Source organism: Pseudophryne corroboree, chromosome 4, assembly GCF_028390025.1.
Source record: "Pseudophryne corroboree isolate aPseCor3 chromosome 4, aPseCor3.hap2, whole genome shotgun sequence".
Lineage (NCBI taxonomy): Eukaryota > Metazoa > Chordata > Amphibia > Anura > Myobatrachidae > Pseudophryne > Pseudophryne corroboree.
In genome coordinates, this window is record NC_086447.1 from 173,403,440 (window position 1) to 173,422,381 (window position 18,942).

The 18,942-nt window shown below is 44.5% G+C and overlaps 1 protein-coding gene across 1 annotated transcript in view; it reads right to left on the reverse strand.

Annotated features, from left to right (window-relative positions):
• Positions 1–18,765, reverse strand: part of SLCO2A1 (solute carrier organic anion transporter family member 2A1) — a 69,218-nt gene extending 50,453 nt beyond the window's left edge. Inside the window, exon 1 of the mRNA XM_063915546.1 lies at positions 18,492–18,765. Coding sequence (XP_063771616.1) covers positions 18,492–18,572 — 81 coding nt within the window. The 5' untranslated portion in view covers positions 18,573–18,765. The remainder of the gene's footprint in view (positions 1–18,491) is intronic.
• Between the last annotated feature and the right edge of the window lie 177 nt (positions 18,766–18,942).

The window sequence follows — 18,942 nt, forward strand, 5'->3', positions numbered from 1 at the left end:
GAGTCCTCTCCAACTTCAAAATAAATTATTCCAAATCTATTGCCATGAACCTAACTACATCTCCTGCTATAGTAGAAGGCCTGAAACACGCCTTCCCCTTCACCTGGCATGATCATAAATTAAAATATCTAGGGGTGTTACTGACCAATGACTTATCCAAAATGTTCTCCCTAAATTTTAAACCCTTATTATCTAGGCTTCGTTTAGACTTCCTGTTATGGAGAAAGCTGAGACTGTCCTGGTTCGGAAGGATCAACGTAGTTAAAATGAATGCCCTCCCCAGGATTTTATTCTTTCTCCAGACCCTTCCGATACACATCCCCCTGCTATGGCTTCGAGATGTCCAGAGGCTTATCCGTACATTTGTATGGGGTGGGAATACACCTAGATTTAAACACGATATTTTGTTCAGGAGAAAACACCAAGGGGGGCAACAACTCCCACATATCCCTAACTATTACCACGCAGTACACCTGAATAGGATTCTGGAGTGGACACGTGCCAAGGATCGCAAACAATGGGTCCTCCTAGAGGAGGGCTGTCTCCCATACTATATAGAAATTGCACCTTGGCTTCCTATCCTCCCGAAGGTGTCACACCCCACGGTCTCTCCCACACTCAGATTATGGGCCAAGCTGAGATCCCAGAGTTATATATCCTCCAAACGGTCCCCCTTAACCTCTTTTCTCTATAACTCCGAATTTGCCCCTGGCCTTCAGGGGACTGCTTTCGCCCCATGGGCGGAAGCCGGGATCTTCAGGGTCGGTCAGCTGGTGAGCTCGGGTAGGGTGCGCTCCTTTTCAGATGTTCAATCCTCTTGGAACCTACACAATGCGGAGTTTTGGAAGTTCCTGCAGGTCCACCATTTCATATCACCTCCCAAGAACTTCTCTGACGTAACTAGGGACCTCACTGGATTTGAGAGACTATGTATCTCCCCCAGCTCACCCACACATACTATTTCACAAATTTATACGTTGATTATGGAAAATTTCTTCCCACAACCTCCTACTTTCTTGGCTTCCTGGGAAAGGGAATTGTCGGGGCTACCTACTCAAATTAACTGGGAATCCGTGTTTAAAAACGCTCAGGCGAGTTCTTTATGCATCTCGACACTAGAGACCCTTTATAAACTTATATATAGGTGGTATAGGACCCCCCGTGTTCTCAACAGAATGTTTCCCTCTCTTTCGAATATGTGTTGGAGATGCAAAAATGCCCCAGGGAGTTTTATACATATTTGGTGGGATTGCCCTCTTATAACCTCATTCTGGGCAGAAGTATTTAAATGCACCGAAATGATAATAGGTGACGAAATCCCGAGAGACCCAGATTTCTTAATCACACCCCCGTAGGATCACACTCCTACAAACATTCCCTGTTAAGACACCTTAGCAACGCCGCTAAAGCGGTGATCCCAGTTCTTTGGAGATCTACCTCCCCACCCTCAATTAAAATGTGGTTCACAAAGATTGATCACTTCTTGAACATGGAAGACCTGGTTTCCTTCTCATCCGGGAAAACAGTTAACTTCATAGCTATTTGGTTTCCCTGGTACGACTTTAAAGACACATCGCAGTATAGGTCCTATATTGCGACATAACCCCCCTCATATTGGTAAACAGGCCCATAATCATAATCATATCATTATCTATACCTATACCCATATTTCGATAATGTTGTCTCAGCATAGTGGCCCAGACTCAGGATCGGTGGAGACCGCCCATACGCCCCCCAAATAGTCTGCCCGCACCACGCAGATTACCACACCTGACCCTGCCCACCCTAACCTTCCCTTGCTTACCCTCTTTTCCTCTCTCTTTCCTTTTTTTTTTTTTTCTCTCTCTCTCTTTCCCACTCACTGATGCTGTTTTGATATTATGTTCATCCCCTATAAGCTTTAATGATGACAGAAATTCAGACAGATATTTTTCGGCTAAGGGCGCTCTATGTGTGGTGTACTGATGGATATATGCTATGTGATATTTTTGTATGCCCTCCTTTTGTTTGTTTTTTTGAAAATGTTTCTGTAATGTTTTTTGAATACTGCTTTGACTAATAAAAACAGTTTACACAAAAAAAGAAAATACACTCCTCAGTGGGCGGCGGCAATGCGTTTCCACGGCTGCTAAAAACTGCTTGCGTGCGTTCAACTCGGAATGACCCCCTATGTTTGTCTACCTAGCACATGCAAAGGTGCACATGCCCACTCCCCGCTCTCAGGGACAGCCCAGCTGCACATACGTATGTTGGAAATAGTAAGAATGTCACTTCCGAGTCTGGCGCACTACAACAACAGGACAACCCTTCATTCATTTATTTCTACTTTTCCTCGTTTCTCATAGAACACTGCTCAGTCTTACATTAATCATGAGAGTCATGGGACATCTGGACTATTTTATTACATATGTGTCTCTATCGTGTGTTGAAATCAGGCATTCCTAACCTCTGTCCTCAAGGTATACTAACAGACCAGGTTTTAGTGATGCCCATGCTTGAGCACAGGTGATTTAATTAGTACCTCAGTTATTTTGATTTATCCCTTTGTGCTGAATTTTGGATATCACTAAAACCCGCACTGTTAGTGTGCCCTAAGGGCTGAGATTGGGAATGTCTGGTCTAAAGTATCATTTTGTTGGCATCACCCTGTTTATAAATGCACATTTTCTTTTATAAAGATGGAAATGGTATCATTGAAAATATAGGATGAAGCCACCTCCAAGAATGTGTAATGGTCTATTTCCAGGATGAAAAACGTTCTGGTACCCTCTAACCCCTTTAGAGCTGCTCTCTCCACCGCTCAAATCTTATTAAAATATCTCATCCCGCTACAACATAATTGGGTTCTGCATGTGGGCACAATGGCATCCATAAAACTCCACTTACTATTCCCAGTTGAGTACATAAGATCCCAGGCCACCCAGGTCCTCCCTTCAGAAGGTTCTATATATATTGTATCACAATACCGGCGTCGGCATCCCGAACACTGACTAGCCAGCCGGTCAGCATGCTGACCAACAGGGACTATTACCACTCGTGGGTGTCCACAACACCCATAGAGTGGGAACAGTACCTGCCATGAGCATGTAAGAGGCTTCGTTGCACTCCCCCACCCCCGCCAGCCATCTGACAGACTGGATCCTGGCGTCGGTATGGTGACTGGCGGTCTCTCAACCGCCGGTCACCCAATACCAACCCTTTGCATCACCCATAATCCATATTGAAGCTGATGTCAATAAATGGCATTTATGGTGTAAATATAACAAGTACAGGAATTCAGTACAATATAAAGCAGTGATTGGTTGTAGGATGCTCCTCCTTTTCCACCCTCTGTTGATTTGCTCAGCACCAATAAATTCTGTGAGTTATACAGTATAATGCACTACTATGTGGGTGCTATTTACAAACTGGAAATAAATCTAATGAAATTGTGATTACTGTCTCAGCTCTTGAACGTTGATTTTGATTTGATTTACTATACTTTTTAATATTATGAAGAAGTAGAATTTTTTCTATTGCCAAGGTTTAATTAGTAGATACTGGCTGGCAAGGCCATAAGAAGGGGTGTGCAGAGGGGGCACTACACATAGCGATGCAGGGTAGGGGGCGCTGTTGGTGGCACTTATCAATTATCTGTTTTTATTACTTTTTACTTGCAGCTTCCCCCCTTTTTGAAGTCCAGCATCTCCTGACCGCCCCTGTCTCCTACCCTGACTTCTTCTGTCGCTAGTACCTATACAACATTCATGAACTCAACTTGAGATTTCTTTGTTATTCAGTCACACTGTCCTTTAAAACATTTCAAGACGCTGACATACCTAGGATCTAGCCCATTGTCTTTGGCATTGCAGTCAGACAATCTACTCATTGAGCTATCTGCCCTTGCATAGAAAGATATATAATTCTAAGATAGAGAATTCTAACTATTTGAAGCTGACCTTGTACTTTGTGAAAAAATTATCAGCATTTGCAGCTGAGCAGATCTATGTAGTTTGTGGATGAAAGGGATTGAATGTGTGGCTGCACACTACATAGATCTGCTCAATTGCAATACTTTCATACATTGATCATAGTTTTTATGTAGGATCAAATAGCTTAATGAGTAGGGTGTTTCAACAGTTTATAGGTTTGAATCCTGGGTATGGCAGTATATTGAAATGTGTTATTTAATTTGGTATAAAGAGGGTTTGTGTAATGTGGGAAGGGGCATAATAGCATGGGCTTTCTCTGGGATCAATCTTGTCATGTCCCTTGCCCATGAGGCATGCGTCTTATGTCCCTATTGGAAAAATGAGTGGGGGTGCGCCAATTCTCTCTCTGGCACAGGGCACCAAAAAGTCTAGTTACGGCTCTGGCGCTGCTAATTACAGTCTCTAGAGATAGCGAAACTCAACAATATTTCAAGCCATTTTGACCTATAAGGGACAGATTGACCACGTGTGGCCTGCATATGCTATTTATTACTAATTTCTGCTTTAGACTCAACAGCACACAGTGTTGGACTGGCCCACAGCGGAAAACCCCGGTGGGTCCCACTACCTGGGGGCCCCAACCCTTCCTCTAATGTCAGGTTCCAGGCTGTGCACTCATATTTAACATTGCTACTCTATTAGAGGGTCAGTTACATGGTCTCTTGTCCAAGCCTCTGTGGAAGCTTGTCTCACTCTGTGGTAACTGGCAGCACCCCTTAAACATGGGCTCCTACCATTGCATCCCCCCGGTGGGCCTTTTGACACTGCTTGCACATCATTAAGGTCTCACTGGCACTATATAAATAAATGTTAATAAACAGTAAGTACTAATCAGCACCTTTACAGTGCAGCACCTCTGGAAATGTTAGCACTCCAGAATATAATAGGCAGAATGATATATTTACAGCACACATGGCAAAGGGAGGTATGTGCAGTGTCTACTGTCTAATTCTTATGTTATATAAGCATATAAAAAAAGTTAAAGATTTGGGAGACCGTATCAGACCTGTAACTGGATTACTGTGGAATGGCCAGCAGCATCTAATGTTTTAGGAAGTTAAACAGATTAGGGAGTACGCAGTATGAGAACATATGCTTTGTGTACACAAATCAAGTTATCTTATAGGAAGCCGGAAAGTGTCTCATGCTGTACTAGAGGAACACACAAAGCAGTATGAGGAATGAAGAAGTAGAGGATAGCTGACCTGAGTCATGAGCCATCAATAATACCACTTTTACACTCGCACTCCCGGGTCACTCCCGGGATGCTTCCCGGGATGCATCCCGGGATGCATTCCCGGGACTGACCCCTTTCACACTGCATTAAGACCTGGGATCGACCCGGGACAGCCCCATTTACACTGATCCCGGGATATCCCTGCAAATGCATTAGTATGTCATTAGAAATGGCCTTGGGCTCAGAAAAGATGACATCAGCTTTTCTGAGCCCAAGAAAGCTCCAATCCGAGTCCTTTTAACAGTCCCGGGATAGTGAATCCCGGGACGGACCCTTTCACACTACCCAGCTTCCCGGGACGGTCCCGGGACCAACCCTGCTTTTGACCTGGGATGAAATCCCGGGATGCTCGTCCCGGGAAATTGTCCCTGTACCCATTTACACTGAGAAGAATCCCGGGATGATGCGCGTTCACGTGCAATATCCCGGGATTTTTCTGCGAGTGTAAAAGGGGTATAAGATATCTATAAATAGAGTTCTGAACTATTTTACTCACATTCACACTGCAGAAGAGCTTACATTTTGTTAAAGGGTAAATGAATACAAGGTGCATGGACGGTACACTGACTGCCAAAGCTGTTTTCATTAGAGATGAGCGCCGGAAATTTTTCGGGTTTTGTGTTTTGGTTTTGGGTTCGGTTCCGCGGCCGTGTTTTGGGTTCGACCGCGTTTTGGCAAAACCTCACCGAATTTTTTTTGTCGGATTCGGGTGTGTTTTGGATTCGGGTGTTTTTTTCAAAAAACCCTAAAAAACAGCTTAAATCATAGAATTTGGGGGTAATTTTGATCCCAAAGTATTATTAACCTCAAAAAACATAATTTACACTCATTTTCAGCCTATTCTGAACACATCACACCTCACAATATTATTTTTAGTCCTAAAATTTGCACCGAGGTCGCTGTGTGAGTAAGATAAGCGACCCTAGTGGCCGACACAAACACCGGGCCCATCTAGGAGTGGCACTGCAGTGTCACGCAGGATGTCCCTTCCAAAAAACCCTCCCCAAACAGCACATGACGCAAAGAAAAAAAGAGGCGCAATGAGGTAGCTGTGTGAGTAAGATTAGCGACCCTAGTGGCCGACACAAACACCGGGCCCATCTAGGAGTGGCACTGCAGTGTCACGCAGGATGTCCCTTCCAAAAAACCCTCCCCAAACAGCACATGACGCAAAGAAAAAAAGAGGCGCAATGAGGTAGCTGTGTGAGTAAGATTAGCGACCCTAGTGGCCGACACAAACACCGGGCCCATCTAGGAGTGGCACTGCAGTGTCACGCAGGATGTCCCTTCCAAAAAACCCTCCCCAAACAGCACATGACGCAAAGAAAAAAAGAGGCGCAATGAGGTAGCTGACTGTGTGAGAAAGATAAGCGACCCTAGTGGCCGACACAAACACCGGGCCCATCTAGGAGTGGCACTGCAGTGTCACGCAGGATGTCCCTTCCAAAAAACCCTCCCCAAACAGCACATGACGCAAAGAAAAAAAGAGGCGCAATGAGGTAGCTGACTGTGTGAGAAAGATAAGCGACCCTAGTGGCCGACACAAACACCGGGCCCATCTAGGAGTGGCACTGCAGTGTCACGCAGGATGTCCCTTCCAAAAAACCCTCCCCAAACAGCACATGACGCAAAGAAAAAAAGAGGCGCAATGAGGTAGCTGACTGTGTGAGAAAGATAAGCGACCCTAGTGGCCGACACAAACACCGGGCCCATCTAGGAGTGGCACTGCAGTGTCACGCAGGATGTCCCTTCCAAAAAACCCTCCCCAAACAGCACATGACGCAAAGAAAAAAAGAGGCGCAATGAGGTAGCTGTGTGAGAAAGATAAGCGACCCTAGTGGCCGACACAAACACCGGGCCCATCTAGGAGTGGCACTGCAGTGTCACGGAGGATGTCCCTTCCAAAAAACCCTCCCCAAACAGCACATGACGCAAAGAAAAAAAGAGGCGCAATGAGGTAGCTGTGTGAGTAAGATTAGCGACCCTAGTGGCCGACACAAACACCGGGCCCATCTAGGAGTGGCACTGCAGTGTCACGCAGGATGGCCCTTCCAAAAAACCCTCCCCAAACAGCACATGACGCAAAGAAAAAAAGAGGCGCAATGAGGTAGCTGACTGTGTGAGTAAGATTAGCGACCCTAGTGGCCGACACAAACACCGGGCCCATCTAGGAGTGGCACTGCAGTGTCACGCAGGATGTCCCTTCCAAAAAACCCTCCCCAAACAGCACATGACGCAAAGAAAAAAAGAGGCGCAATGAGGTAGCTGTGTGAGTAAGATTAGCGACCCTAGTGGCCGACACAAACACCGGGCCCATCTAGGAGTGGCACTGCAGTGTCACGCAGGATGTCCCTTCCAAAAAACCCTCCCCAATCAGCACATGATGCAAAGAAAAAGAAAAGAAAAAAGAGGTGCAAGATGGAATTATCCTTGGGCCCTCCCACCCACCCTTATGTTGTATAAACAAAACAGGACATGCACACTTTAACCAACCCATCATTTCAGTGACAGGGTCTGCCACACGACTGTGACTGATATGACGGGTTGGTTTGGACCCCCCCCAAAAAAGAAGCAATTAATCTCTCCTTGCACAAACTGGCTCTACAGAGGCAAGATGTCCACCTCATCTTCACCCTCCGATATATCACCGTGTACATCCCCCTCCTCACAGATTATCAATTCGTCCCCACTGGAATCCACCATCTCAGCTCCCTGTGTACTTTGTGGAGGCAATTGCTGCTGGTCAATGTCTCCGCGGAGGAATTGATTATAATTCATTTTAATGAACATCATCTTCTCCACATTTTCTGGATGTAACCTCGTACGCCGATTGCTGACAAGGTGAGCGGCGGCACTAAACACTCTTTCGGAGTACACACTTGTGGGAGGGCAACTTAGGTAGAATAAAGCCAGTTTGTGCAAGGGCCTCCAAATTGCCTCTTTTTCCTGCCAGTATAAGTACGGACTGTGTGACGTGCCTACTTGGATGCGGTCACTCATATAATCCTCCACCATTCTATCAATGTTGAGAGAATCATATGCAGTGACAGTAGACGACATGTCCGTAATCGTTGTCAGGTCCTTCAGTCCGGACCAGATGTCAGCATCAGCAGTCGCTCCAGACTGCCCTGCATCACCGCCAGCGGGTGGGCTCGGAATTCTGAGCCTTTTCCTCGCACCCCCAGTTGCGGGAGAATGTGAAGGAGGAGATGTTGACAGGTCGCGTTCCGCTTGACTTGACAATTTTGTCACCAGCAGGTCTTTCAACCCCAGCAGACCTGTGTCTGCCGGAAAGAGAGATCCAAGGTAGGCTTTAAATCTAGGATCGAGCACGGTGGCCAAAATGTAGTGCTCTGATTTCAACAGATTGACCACCCGTGAATCCTTGTTAAGCGAATTAAGGGCTGCATCCACAAGTCCCACATGCCTAGCGGAATCGCTCCGTGTTAGCTCCTTCTTCAATGCCTCCAGCTTCTTCTGCAAAAGCCTGATGAGGGGAATGACCTGACTCAGGCTGGCAGTGTCTGAACTGACTTCACGTGTGGCAAGTTCAAAGGGCATCAGAACCTTGCACAACGTTGAAATCATTCTCCACTGCACTTGAGACAGGTGCATTCCATCTCCTATATCGTGCTCAATTGTATAGGCTTGAATGGCCTTTTGCTGCTCCTCCAACCTCTGAAGCATATAGAGGGTTGAATTCCACCTCGTTACCACTTCTTGCTTCAGATGATGGCAGGGCAGGTTCAGTAGTTTTTGGTGGTGCTCCAGTCTTCTGTACGTGGTGCCTGTACGCCGAAAGTGTCCCGCAATTTTTCTGGCCACCGACAGCATCTCTTGCACGCCCCTGTCGTTTTTTAAAAAATTCTGCACCACCAAATTCAAGGTATGTGCAAAACATGGGACGTGCTGGAATTTGCCCATATTTAATGCACACACAATATTGCTGGCGTTGTCCGATGCCACAAATCCACAGGAGAGTCCAATTGGGGTAAGCCATTCCGCGATGATCTTCCTCAGTTGCCGTAAGAGGTTTTCAGCTGTGTGCGTATTCTGGAAAGCGGTGATACAAAGCGTAGCCTGCCTAGGAAAGAGTTGGCGTTTGCGAGATGCTGCTACTGGTGCCGCCGCTGCTGTTCTTGCGGCGGGAGTCCATACATCTACCCAGTGGGCTGTCACAGTCATATAGTCCTGACCCTGCCCTGCTCCACTTGTCCACATGTCCGTGGTTAAGTGGACATTGGGTACAACTGCATTTTTTAGGACACTGGTGAGTCTTTTTCTGACGTCCGTGTACATTCTCGGTATCGCCTGCCTAGAGAAGTGGAACCTAGATGGTATTTGGTAACGGGGGCACACTGCCTCAATAAATTGTCTAGTTCCCTGTGAACCAACGGCGGATACCGGACGCACGTCTAACACCAACATAGTTGTCAAGGACTCAGTTATCCGCTTTGCAGTAGGATGACTGCTGTGATATTTCATCTTCCTCGCAAAGGACTGTTGAACAGTCAATTGCTTACTGGAAGTAGTACAAGTGGGCTTACGACTTCCCCTCTGGGATGACCATCGACTCCCAGCGGCAACAACAGCAGCGCCAGCAGCAGTAGGCGTTACACGCAAGGATGCATCGGAGGAATCCCAGGCAGGAGAGGACTCGTCAGACTTGCCAGTGACATGGCCTGCAGGACTATTGGCATTCCTGGGGAAGGAGGAAATTGACACTGAGGGAGTTGGTGGGGTGGTTTGCGTGAGCTTGGTTACAAGAGGAAGGGATTTACTGGTCAGTGGACTGCTTCCGCTGTCACCCAAAGTTTTTGAACTTGTCACTGACTTATTATGAATGCGCTGCAGGTGACGTATAAGGGAGGATGTTCCGAGGTGGTTAACGTCCTTACCCCTACTTATTACAGCTTGACAAAGGGAACACACGGCTTGACACCTGTTGTCCGCATTTCTGGTGAAATACCTCCACACCGAAGAGCTGATTTTTTTGGTATTTTCACCTGGCATGTCAACGGCCATATTCCTCCCACGGACAACAGGTGTCTCCCCGGGTGCCTGACTTAAACAAACCACCTCACCATCAGAATCCTCCTGGTCAATTTCCTCCCCAGCGCCAGCAACACCCATATCCTCCTCATCCTGGTGTACTTCAACACTGACATCTTCAATCTGACTATCAGGAACTGGACTGCGGGTGCTCCTTCCAGCACTTGCAGGGGGCATGCAAATAGTGGAAGGCGCATGCTCTTCACGTCCAGTGTTGGGAAGGTCAGGCATCGCAAACGACACAATTGGACTCTCCTTGTGGATTTGGGATTTCAAAGAACGCACAGTTCTTTGCGGTGCTTTTGCCAGCTTGAGTCTTTTCAGTTTTCTAGCGAGAGGCTGAGTGCTTCCATCCTCATGTGAAGCTGAACCACTAGCCATGAACATAGGCCAGGGCCTCAGCCGTTCCTTGCCACTCCGTGTGGTAAATGGCATATTGGCAAGTTTACGCTTCTCCTCCGACAATTTTATTTTAGGTTTTGGAGTCCTTTTTTTTCTGATATTTGGTGTTTTGGATTTGACATGCTCTGTACTATGACATTGGGCATCGGCCTTGGCAGACGACGTTGCTGGCATTTCATCGTCTCGGCCATGACTAGTGGCAGCAGCTTCAGCACGAGGTGGAAGTGGATCTTGATCTTTCCCTAATTTTGGAACCTCAACTTTTTTGTTCTCCATATTTTATAGGCAGAACTAAAAGGCACCTCAGGTAAACAATGGAGATGGATGGATTGGATACTAGTATACAATTATGGACGGACTGCCACGGTTAGGTGGTATAAAAAAACCACGGTTAGGTGGTATATATTATAATAATAATACAATTATGGATGGACGGACTGCCTGCCGACTGCCGACACAGAGGTAGCCACAGCCGTGAACTACCGCACTGTACACTGGTTGATAAAGAGATAGTAGTATACTCGTAACAACTAGTATGACACTATGACGACGGTATAAAGAAAGAAAAAAAAATACCACAGTTAGGTGGTATATATTATAATAATAATACAATTATGGATGGACGGACTGCCTGCCGACTGCCGACACAGAGGTAGCCACAGCCGTGAACTACCGCACTGTACACTGGTTGATAAAGAGATAGTAGTATACTCGTAACAACTAGTATGACACTATGACGACGGTATAAAGAATGAAAAAAAAACCACGGTTAGGTGGTATATATTATAATAATAATACAATTATGGATGGACGGACTGCCTGCCGACTGCCGACACAGAGGTAGCCACAGCCGTGAACTACCGCACTGTACACTGGTTGATAAAGAGATAGTAGTATACTCGTAACAACTAGTATGACACTATGACGACGGTATAAAGAATGAAAAAAAAACCACGGTTAGGTGGTATATATTATAATAATAATACAATTATGGATGGACGGACTGCCTGCCGACTGCCGACACAGAGGTAGCCACAGCCGTGAACTACCGCACTGTACACTGGTTGATAAAGAGATAGTAGTATACTCGTAACAACTAGTATGACACTATGACGACGGTATAAAGAAAGAAAAAAAAATACCACAGTTAGGTGGTATATATTATAATAATAATACAATTATGGATGGACGGACTGCCTGCCGACTGCCGACACAGAGGTAGCCACAGCCGTGAACTACCGCACTGTACACTGGTTGATAAAGAGATAGTAGTATACTCGTAACAACTAGTATGACACTATGACGACGGTATAAAGAATGAAAAAAAAACCACGGTTAGGTGGTATATATTATAATAATAATACAATTATGGATGGACGGACTGCCTGCCGACTGCCGACACAGAGGTAGCCACAGCCGTGAACTACCGCACTGTACACTGGTTGATAAAGAGATAGTAGTATACTCGTAACAACTAGTATGACACTATGACGACGGTATAAAGAATGAAAAAAAAACCACGGTTAGGTGGTATATATTATAATAATAATACAATTATGGATGGACGGACTGCCTGCCGACTGCCGACACAGAGGTAGCCACAGCCGTGAACTACCACACTGTACACTGGTTGATAAAGAGATAGTAGTATACTCGTAACAACTAGTATGACACTATGACGACGGTATAAAGAAAGAAAAAAAAATACCACGGTTAGGTGGTATATATTGTAATACAATTATGGATGGACGGACTGCCTGCCGAGTTCCGACTGCCGACACAGAGGTAGCCACAGCCGTGAACTACCGCACTGTACTGTGTCTGCTGCTAATATAGACTGGTTGATAAAGAGATAGTATACAATACATACAACAATATACTACTATACTGGTGGTCAGGCACTGGTCACCACTAGTCACACTGGCAGTGGCACTCCTGCAGCAAAAGTGTGCACTGTTTAATTTTAAATTAATATAATATTATGTACTCCTGGGGGCTCCTGCTATAACAACCTGCAGTGCTCCCCAGTCTCCCCCACAATTATTATAAGCTTTGCCTTTTATACATTGATGTGCAGCACACTGGGCTGAGCTGAGTGCACACAGACTGAGTCACACTGTGTGACTGGCTGCTGCTGTGTATCGTTTTTTTTCAGGCAGAGAACGGATATAGCAGAGAACGGATATATTATATTAAAATAAATAAAAGTTAACTAACAACAACTGCACTGGTCACTGTGGTAAACTCTGTCTGACTCTGCACAATCGCTCTCTCTCTTCTAATCTAATTTCTAATGGAGAGGACGCCAGCCACGTCCTCTCCCTATCAATCTCAATGCACGTGTGAAAATGGCGGCGACGCGCGGCTCCTTATATAGAATCCGAGTCTCGCGAGAATCCGACAGCGTCATGATGACGTTCGGGCGCGCTCGGGTTAACCGAGCAAGGCGGGAGGATCCGAGTCTGCTCGGACCCGTGAAAAAAACATGAAGTTCGTGCGGGTTCGGTTTCAGAGAAACCGAACCCGCTCATCTCTAGTTTTCATACTGTACAGTATAAGCCAATGTCAAGAGAAAAGCTGGTGAATATTGGAACAATTCTTATGCATCATGCCAGTGAAAGCCTAAAACCTCATATAACTTGTGATTCATAGGAAGTAATAGAGTAGCACAAACAAAATGCTCTCTACTCTAGCTGCGGGTTGGGTATGGGTGATTGGCGGTTGGGATACCGCGGGCACCATACCGACGCCGGGACCCAGCCGGTAGCCACGCAGCGGGCTTGCTACAGGTTTACAGGTTCTATTCCCACTCTATGGGTGTCACGGACACCCACGAGTGGGAATAGTCCCTGTCAGTCGGCATGCCGACTGTCGGGCTTTCCACCGGGCGGGATTGCGGCATCGGAATAGTGACTGCCGGTCACATAACCGCATCCTCTAGCTGCTATATTGTTAATTATAACATATGCAGATTGAGGCTCCCATATCCGAAAATCTGATATTTTATATATTCCAGAAATCCCAACAATTTGAGTGACTGAGATAGTGATGCCTTCGCTTTCTGAAGGTTCAGTGTACACAAACTTTATGTCATGCACAAAATTATTTCAAATATTGTACCCCAGGCTGTGGGAGTTATTCAGAGTTGTTAGCAAACAAAAAAGCACAGTAATGGGCAAAACCATGTGCACTGCAGGTGTGGCAGATGTAACATGTGCAGAGAGTTAGATTTGGGCGGGGTGTGTTCATACTGAAATCTAAATTGCAGTATAAAAATAAAGCAGCCAGTATTTACCCTGCACAGAAACAATATAACCCGCCCAAACCTAAATCTGTCTGCTCATATTACATCTGCCCCACCTGCAGTGTAACATGGTTTTGCCCAATTGCTAACTTTTTTGATTTGCTAACAACTCTGAATAACCCCCCATGCGTATAAGGTGTATATGAAATATCCATGCATTTTCGTGTGTAGACCATACTTGCCTACCTGACCCTCTCCATGAGGGAGAAAATGCTCTGTTCCTGGACTTTCCTGGTAATGTATGATTGCCATCACCTGTGGTGAAACGCCTTTATCAATTATCTAGCTCACCACAGGTGATGGCAATCATACATTACCAGGAAAGCCCAGGAACAGAGCATTTTCTCCCTCATGGAGAGGGTCAGGTAGGCAAGTATGTTGTAGACTTGGGTCCCATCTTCAAGATATCTCATTATGATATGCAAATATTCCAAAACATGGAAAATTCCAAACTACTTCCAGTCCCAAGCATTTTGAATATGGGAGATGCAATCCGTATAGTCTAATTGTACCTAGGTAAAACTGTTCTTATTAACAGCAAAGCTCTTACTAGCCAGATGTACAGTACTTCAAATACATTGTATTAATACAAAGAGAAGGTCCAATCTAATGTGATAAATCTCACCTTCATATGGGCCTGGAATGCATGCAATATCTATGAATTTAGTTTTCCAATAAAAAATATAATTTGTTTAAAATGTTTTTTTTTTTTGTTTTTTTTCCTGGTATTATCACTTTAAGTACAACCTCTAACATCTTTGTAGCTCAACACTGTAGTACATTCTAACCCTTCTACATTAAACATTCTCACTGTCAAACCTTCGTACTCTATATTTACTGGAGTGTTAATGGCTTTGCTAACATCAGAAGACCAGCAAAAGTGTATTTACAGTAACAGAATGCTATTCTCCAGTAGCTAGATAGAAGCAGTGATAATTTGCTGGCACGCATATATAGGAATGGAAAATATTAAAATCCTTTTTTTGGCTTTGTTGAATATAACGCTCATTTATCCAGACAATGTGGACAAAACACAAGAGTGTAAAATGCTATTCACACCTATCAGGGATCACAGACCGATGTGATTAAATAACATCTGCAGAACTAATCTGAAATGAGTGCAGTATTCAGTAAACATGCTGTTATGTCATTCAGATACTATCAGGATGGTAAACATGCTGTTAGTGCATTGCCGCGCTAAATATTGTTTTTGTATAGGGGTCTATTCATGAAGAAGGTGAAAACTGTGGAGAAGGGAGCAAGTGGAGAAGAACCAATCAGCATTGGAGTAACATTTATAATTTGCATACTATAAAATCATACAGAGCAGCTGATTGGTTGCCATGGGCAACTTCTCCACTGGCTCACTTCTCCACTCTTTTCACTGCTTCATGAATAGACCCTATTTATGACTTGTAAGTTATAACAGCAGTGGGTGCACCGTCACTGGAGGGGGGGCACGACTAACCACTAAACTACTGGATTCCGCAGCATGTTATTCTTCAGGTTATGCTGGCAGGCAGGGAGGGGGTTAACTTTAAACATTAATCTTGATAAGAGATGCCCATTACATCCAGATTAAGAATAACCTGTCATTTACTATATTATTTAAAACTAATAAAAAGACTCGGAACCTTGCACTGTATATCCGATAGGAGTAACATTTATGTTATATAAAGCCCAGTACTTGCAACCTAGTTAATATATATACCTGAGGGAATTTCTGGAAACTAGGGGCAAATTTACTAAAGCTTCAAAATCATAGAATTGGTGATATTGCCCATAGCAACCAATCAGATGCTGTCTATCATTTCTTTATTGCCTTTTAGAAAATGATAGACAGCATCTGGTTTTTTGCTATGGGCATTGTCACCAATTCTTTGTTTTAGAAACTTTTGTAATTTTACCCCTTAGCCGCGATCAGATTCTGCGTCATGTAGAGTCCATCGCCTAAAATGACTCTAAACACAGTAGTGTCCTGTATTATCGCAGTACTCTGCAGAATAAGGTGGCCGTGCACTGGCCAGTGTTTATTAGGACCCACTACCTCACAAGGCAGGACTACGTCATTGCACCTTTGTGGATCGGGAGTCAATGGTTTCTAAATATGTTAGGTTTAATCCTACATGTTACTTATTCAATAGTGTTCAAAGCAAGTTTAATGACATTTTTTCTTTAGCTTATTTCCTCATCCACATCATAACAGATAAGGAAGTTAAATTTAGATTGCCTGGCGTGCCAGTGTGTTATTGCTTTAAGTAGATATGATGTCACACAGGTACCTACCTGTAAATAGTACACAGGTGTGCACGAAGACTTTGGTCACAGGGAGAACAACGAACCAAGAAACGCAGTTGGGAAGTGTCAATAGCCAAGTATCATTACTGTCACTAATGCACAATGTATTATCAGCTTTGTGAAAGTAAACAGACTTTACTCTGATAACGGTGATATTATGTAGGAGTGTACCCAGTGGATGTTTGCATATGGACGGCATTTACAATGTAGATAGAGTTCCAAAGAAACAAGACTTGTGGTGGTTACATTTGCTGTGATTTGACATGAATGGTGAATGATCAGATTAATGGGCAATTTGTGCAAATCACTTGAAGCCAGGCACGTATCCCAGAATGCAGTACTCTGCCTGGTTTATCAATGAAACCACATGTGATCATGATGGACATCATCCATCAAACTATTTTCCCATCATATCCAAATTTTAATTGTATATAATTAGAGATGTGCATGTTCGGATTTCCCCGGATTTACTTGGATTTACCCGGATCTCAAAACGGCATTTTATTGGCTCTTGGATGTCATGTGTTTTGGTTAGCCAATAAGAAAAATCCAGATAAATCCGAACTCGCGTTAACTGTGGAGTTAAGAACCGAGTAAATCCGAACCCGCACATCTCTGTATATAACTAATTACTCAGAGACATGTACTTTGCTATAGTAGCCAGCCAGTTGTGTCATAATGACCAATTAAGTCAGCCAGTAGTGACCAAACTGACCAGTATTCTGTCTCATGTGGCCAACTTATTATTTGTTAATTTATTTATTAACAGATAGTACCAGCATATTCCATTGTGCTTTAAAATTGGAAGAGAACAGTTATAAAACAAGACTGGGAAATAACAGACATTTTTTTTCTTAACACAGATTAAGCACAATATTTAATCATCCTGTTACAAATCATTACCGGTTTCTTACAGAAAACCATGTCATAGATTCAGTCCACAAATTGCTTATTTTAATAATAAAAAGGTCATATTTATCAAATAATGGGGCAGATTTAACAACGAGTGATATTCTTGTTATCAGTCGTTACGAATGATATCTGTTGCTACAGCCAATAAGCTCCTGCCATGTGTTTAAAAAATGGCAGGAGCTGATTGGTTGCAGCACCATTAAACATATGCAACGAGTGATAACCAGAATATCACTCGTTGTTAAATGTGCCCCTATATTTGTGGCATGTTCCCCAGAAACAGACATTTTTGGGGGATACCCACAAATTTTAACAATCCCCAGCATGTACTATGGAGTGATCACAGCTGCAGCCCCTTAATTTCCGACCACAGCTGCAGCCTCTCTAGGTTTCATGGGAGGGCTGCAAAGTTGTCAGAGGTGTCAATCTACAGAATGCAAAGCAATCCAATGCTTGGCCCTAATAGGATAACACCATCTCCAGATGACGTTATCCGTAGCTGGAAAACATACGTATACCCGGCGGACAGGATGCCGGCTGTCGAGATCCCGACAGTGACATCCCGCCCACCAGAATGCCGGCAGTGAGGCGAGGGCAAAGAGTCCCCTTGCGCGCTCCCTACACTCACCACGCTGCAGGCTCGGTGGCTTGCTGTGCTTGCCACAGGTTCTATTCCCACTCTATGGGTGTTGTGGACACCCACAAGTGGGAATTCTGGCTGCCGACATCATCGGCTGTCGGGATCAAGGCGTCGGTATCCTGACTGCAGGGATCCCGACAGCCGGCAAATTAACTGCATCCCCCGTAGCCTATGTACTAGTATATCACAAATTCTCCCTCCCTCTCCGTTGCCCCCTGGTGACGCATACACAGGCCGCTGGCCATGCAAGCATCTTGCCTTCTGGGTGATCGGTGGTGTTACGCTATCACCCTGCTTCCAGCTCTTTGCCAGGACAGGATCTTATCGCAGCCCATTTCCAAGCAAGATCTTTTTAGTAAATTCACTTGAAAGTATAAATTTTAATTTTGCGAATTTACCATAAAAAATGTGGACTGTGATAAATATGCCCCAAAGTGAAAAGTTTGGAAACCCTGAGATATTTTTATCCTGCGCACAAAAATAATCAGCTGACGGAATGCAGTGTGACGAGATAAATGCAAGTCTCTATTTCTCCATTACAGCACCACAGAACGGTCCCCAAACATAAGCTGATCAAAGTTAACTGTAGTAGCATCTAACGCATAAAGTTAGTGAAGCTCATAAAATATTGCTGACACAACACAAAAGCCAGGTGATTCAAGACAAGTATCTTACCTTAATGTTGTTGAAGACTCCCTTGTAGCAGCCAGCCACAGACCGACTTTGTGACTTGTTATCTCCGAGTTTCACACCCATTGTAATACTGAAGCGTACAGATGAGATGTCTGAAAATCCTTCAGTGCCAGTCAGTAGCCTAGCCTAGGGAGAAAGAGCCTGACAGATCATTCGCACCCTACCAGCTATTGTCTGGAAGTGTAAGTTCAGCTTCAGGGTCTCTTCTGCATTCTCCTTTCCTCTCAGGTGTCTGCAGAGGTTTAAGTGAAAGGGGAGGATTTATAACTTTTCCACTATGACAGATTCCTTCTCTCTCTCTTTCTCCACCCACTTTTCAAACAATTGGGAGAAGAGAGAAATACAGGAACCGAGAGAAGTGAAATCAAAACAATGAATGTGAAAATGGAAAAAAAATGATGCAGAGAGCAAAATACAAAGTCCTATAAACATG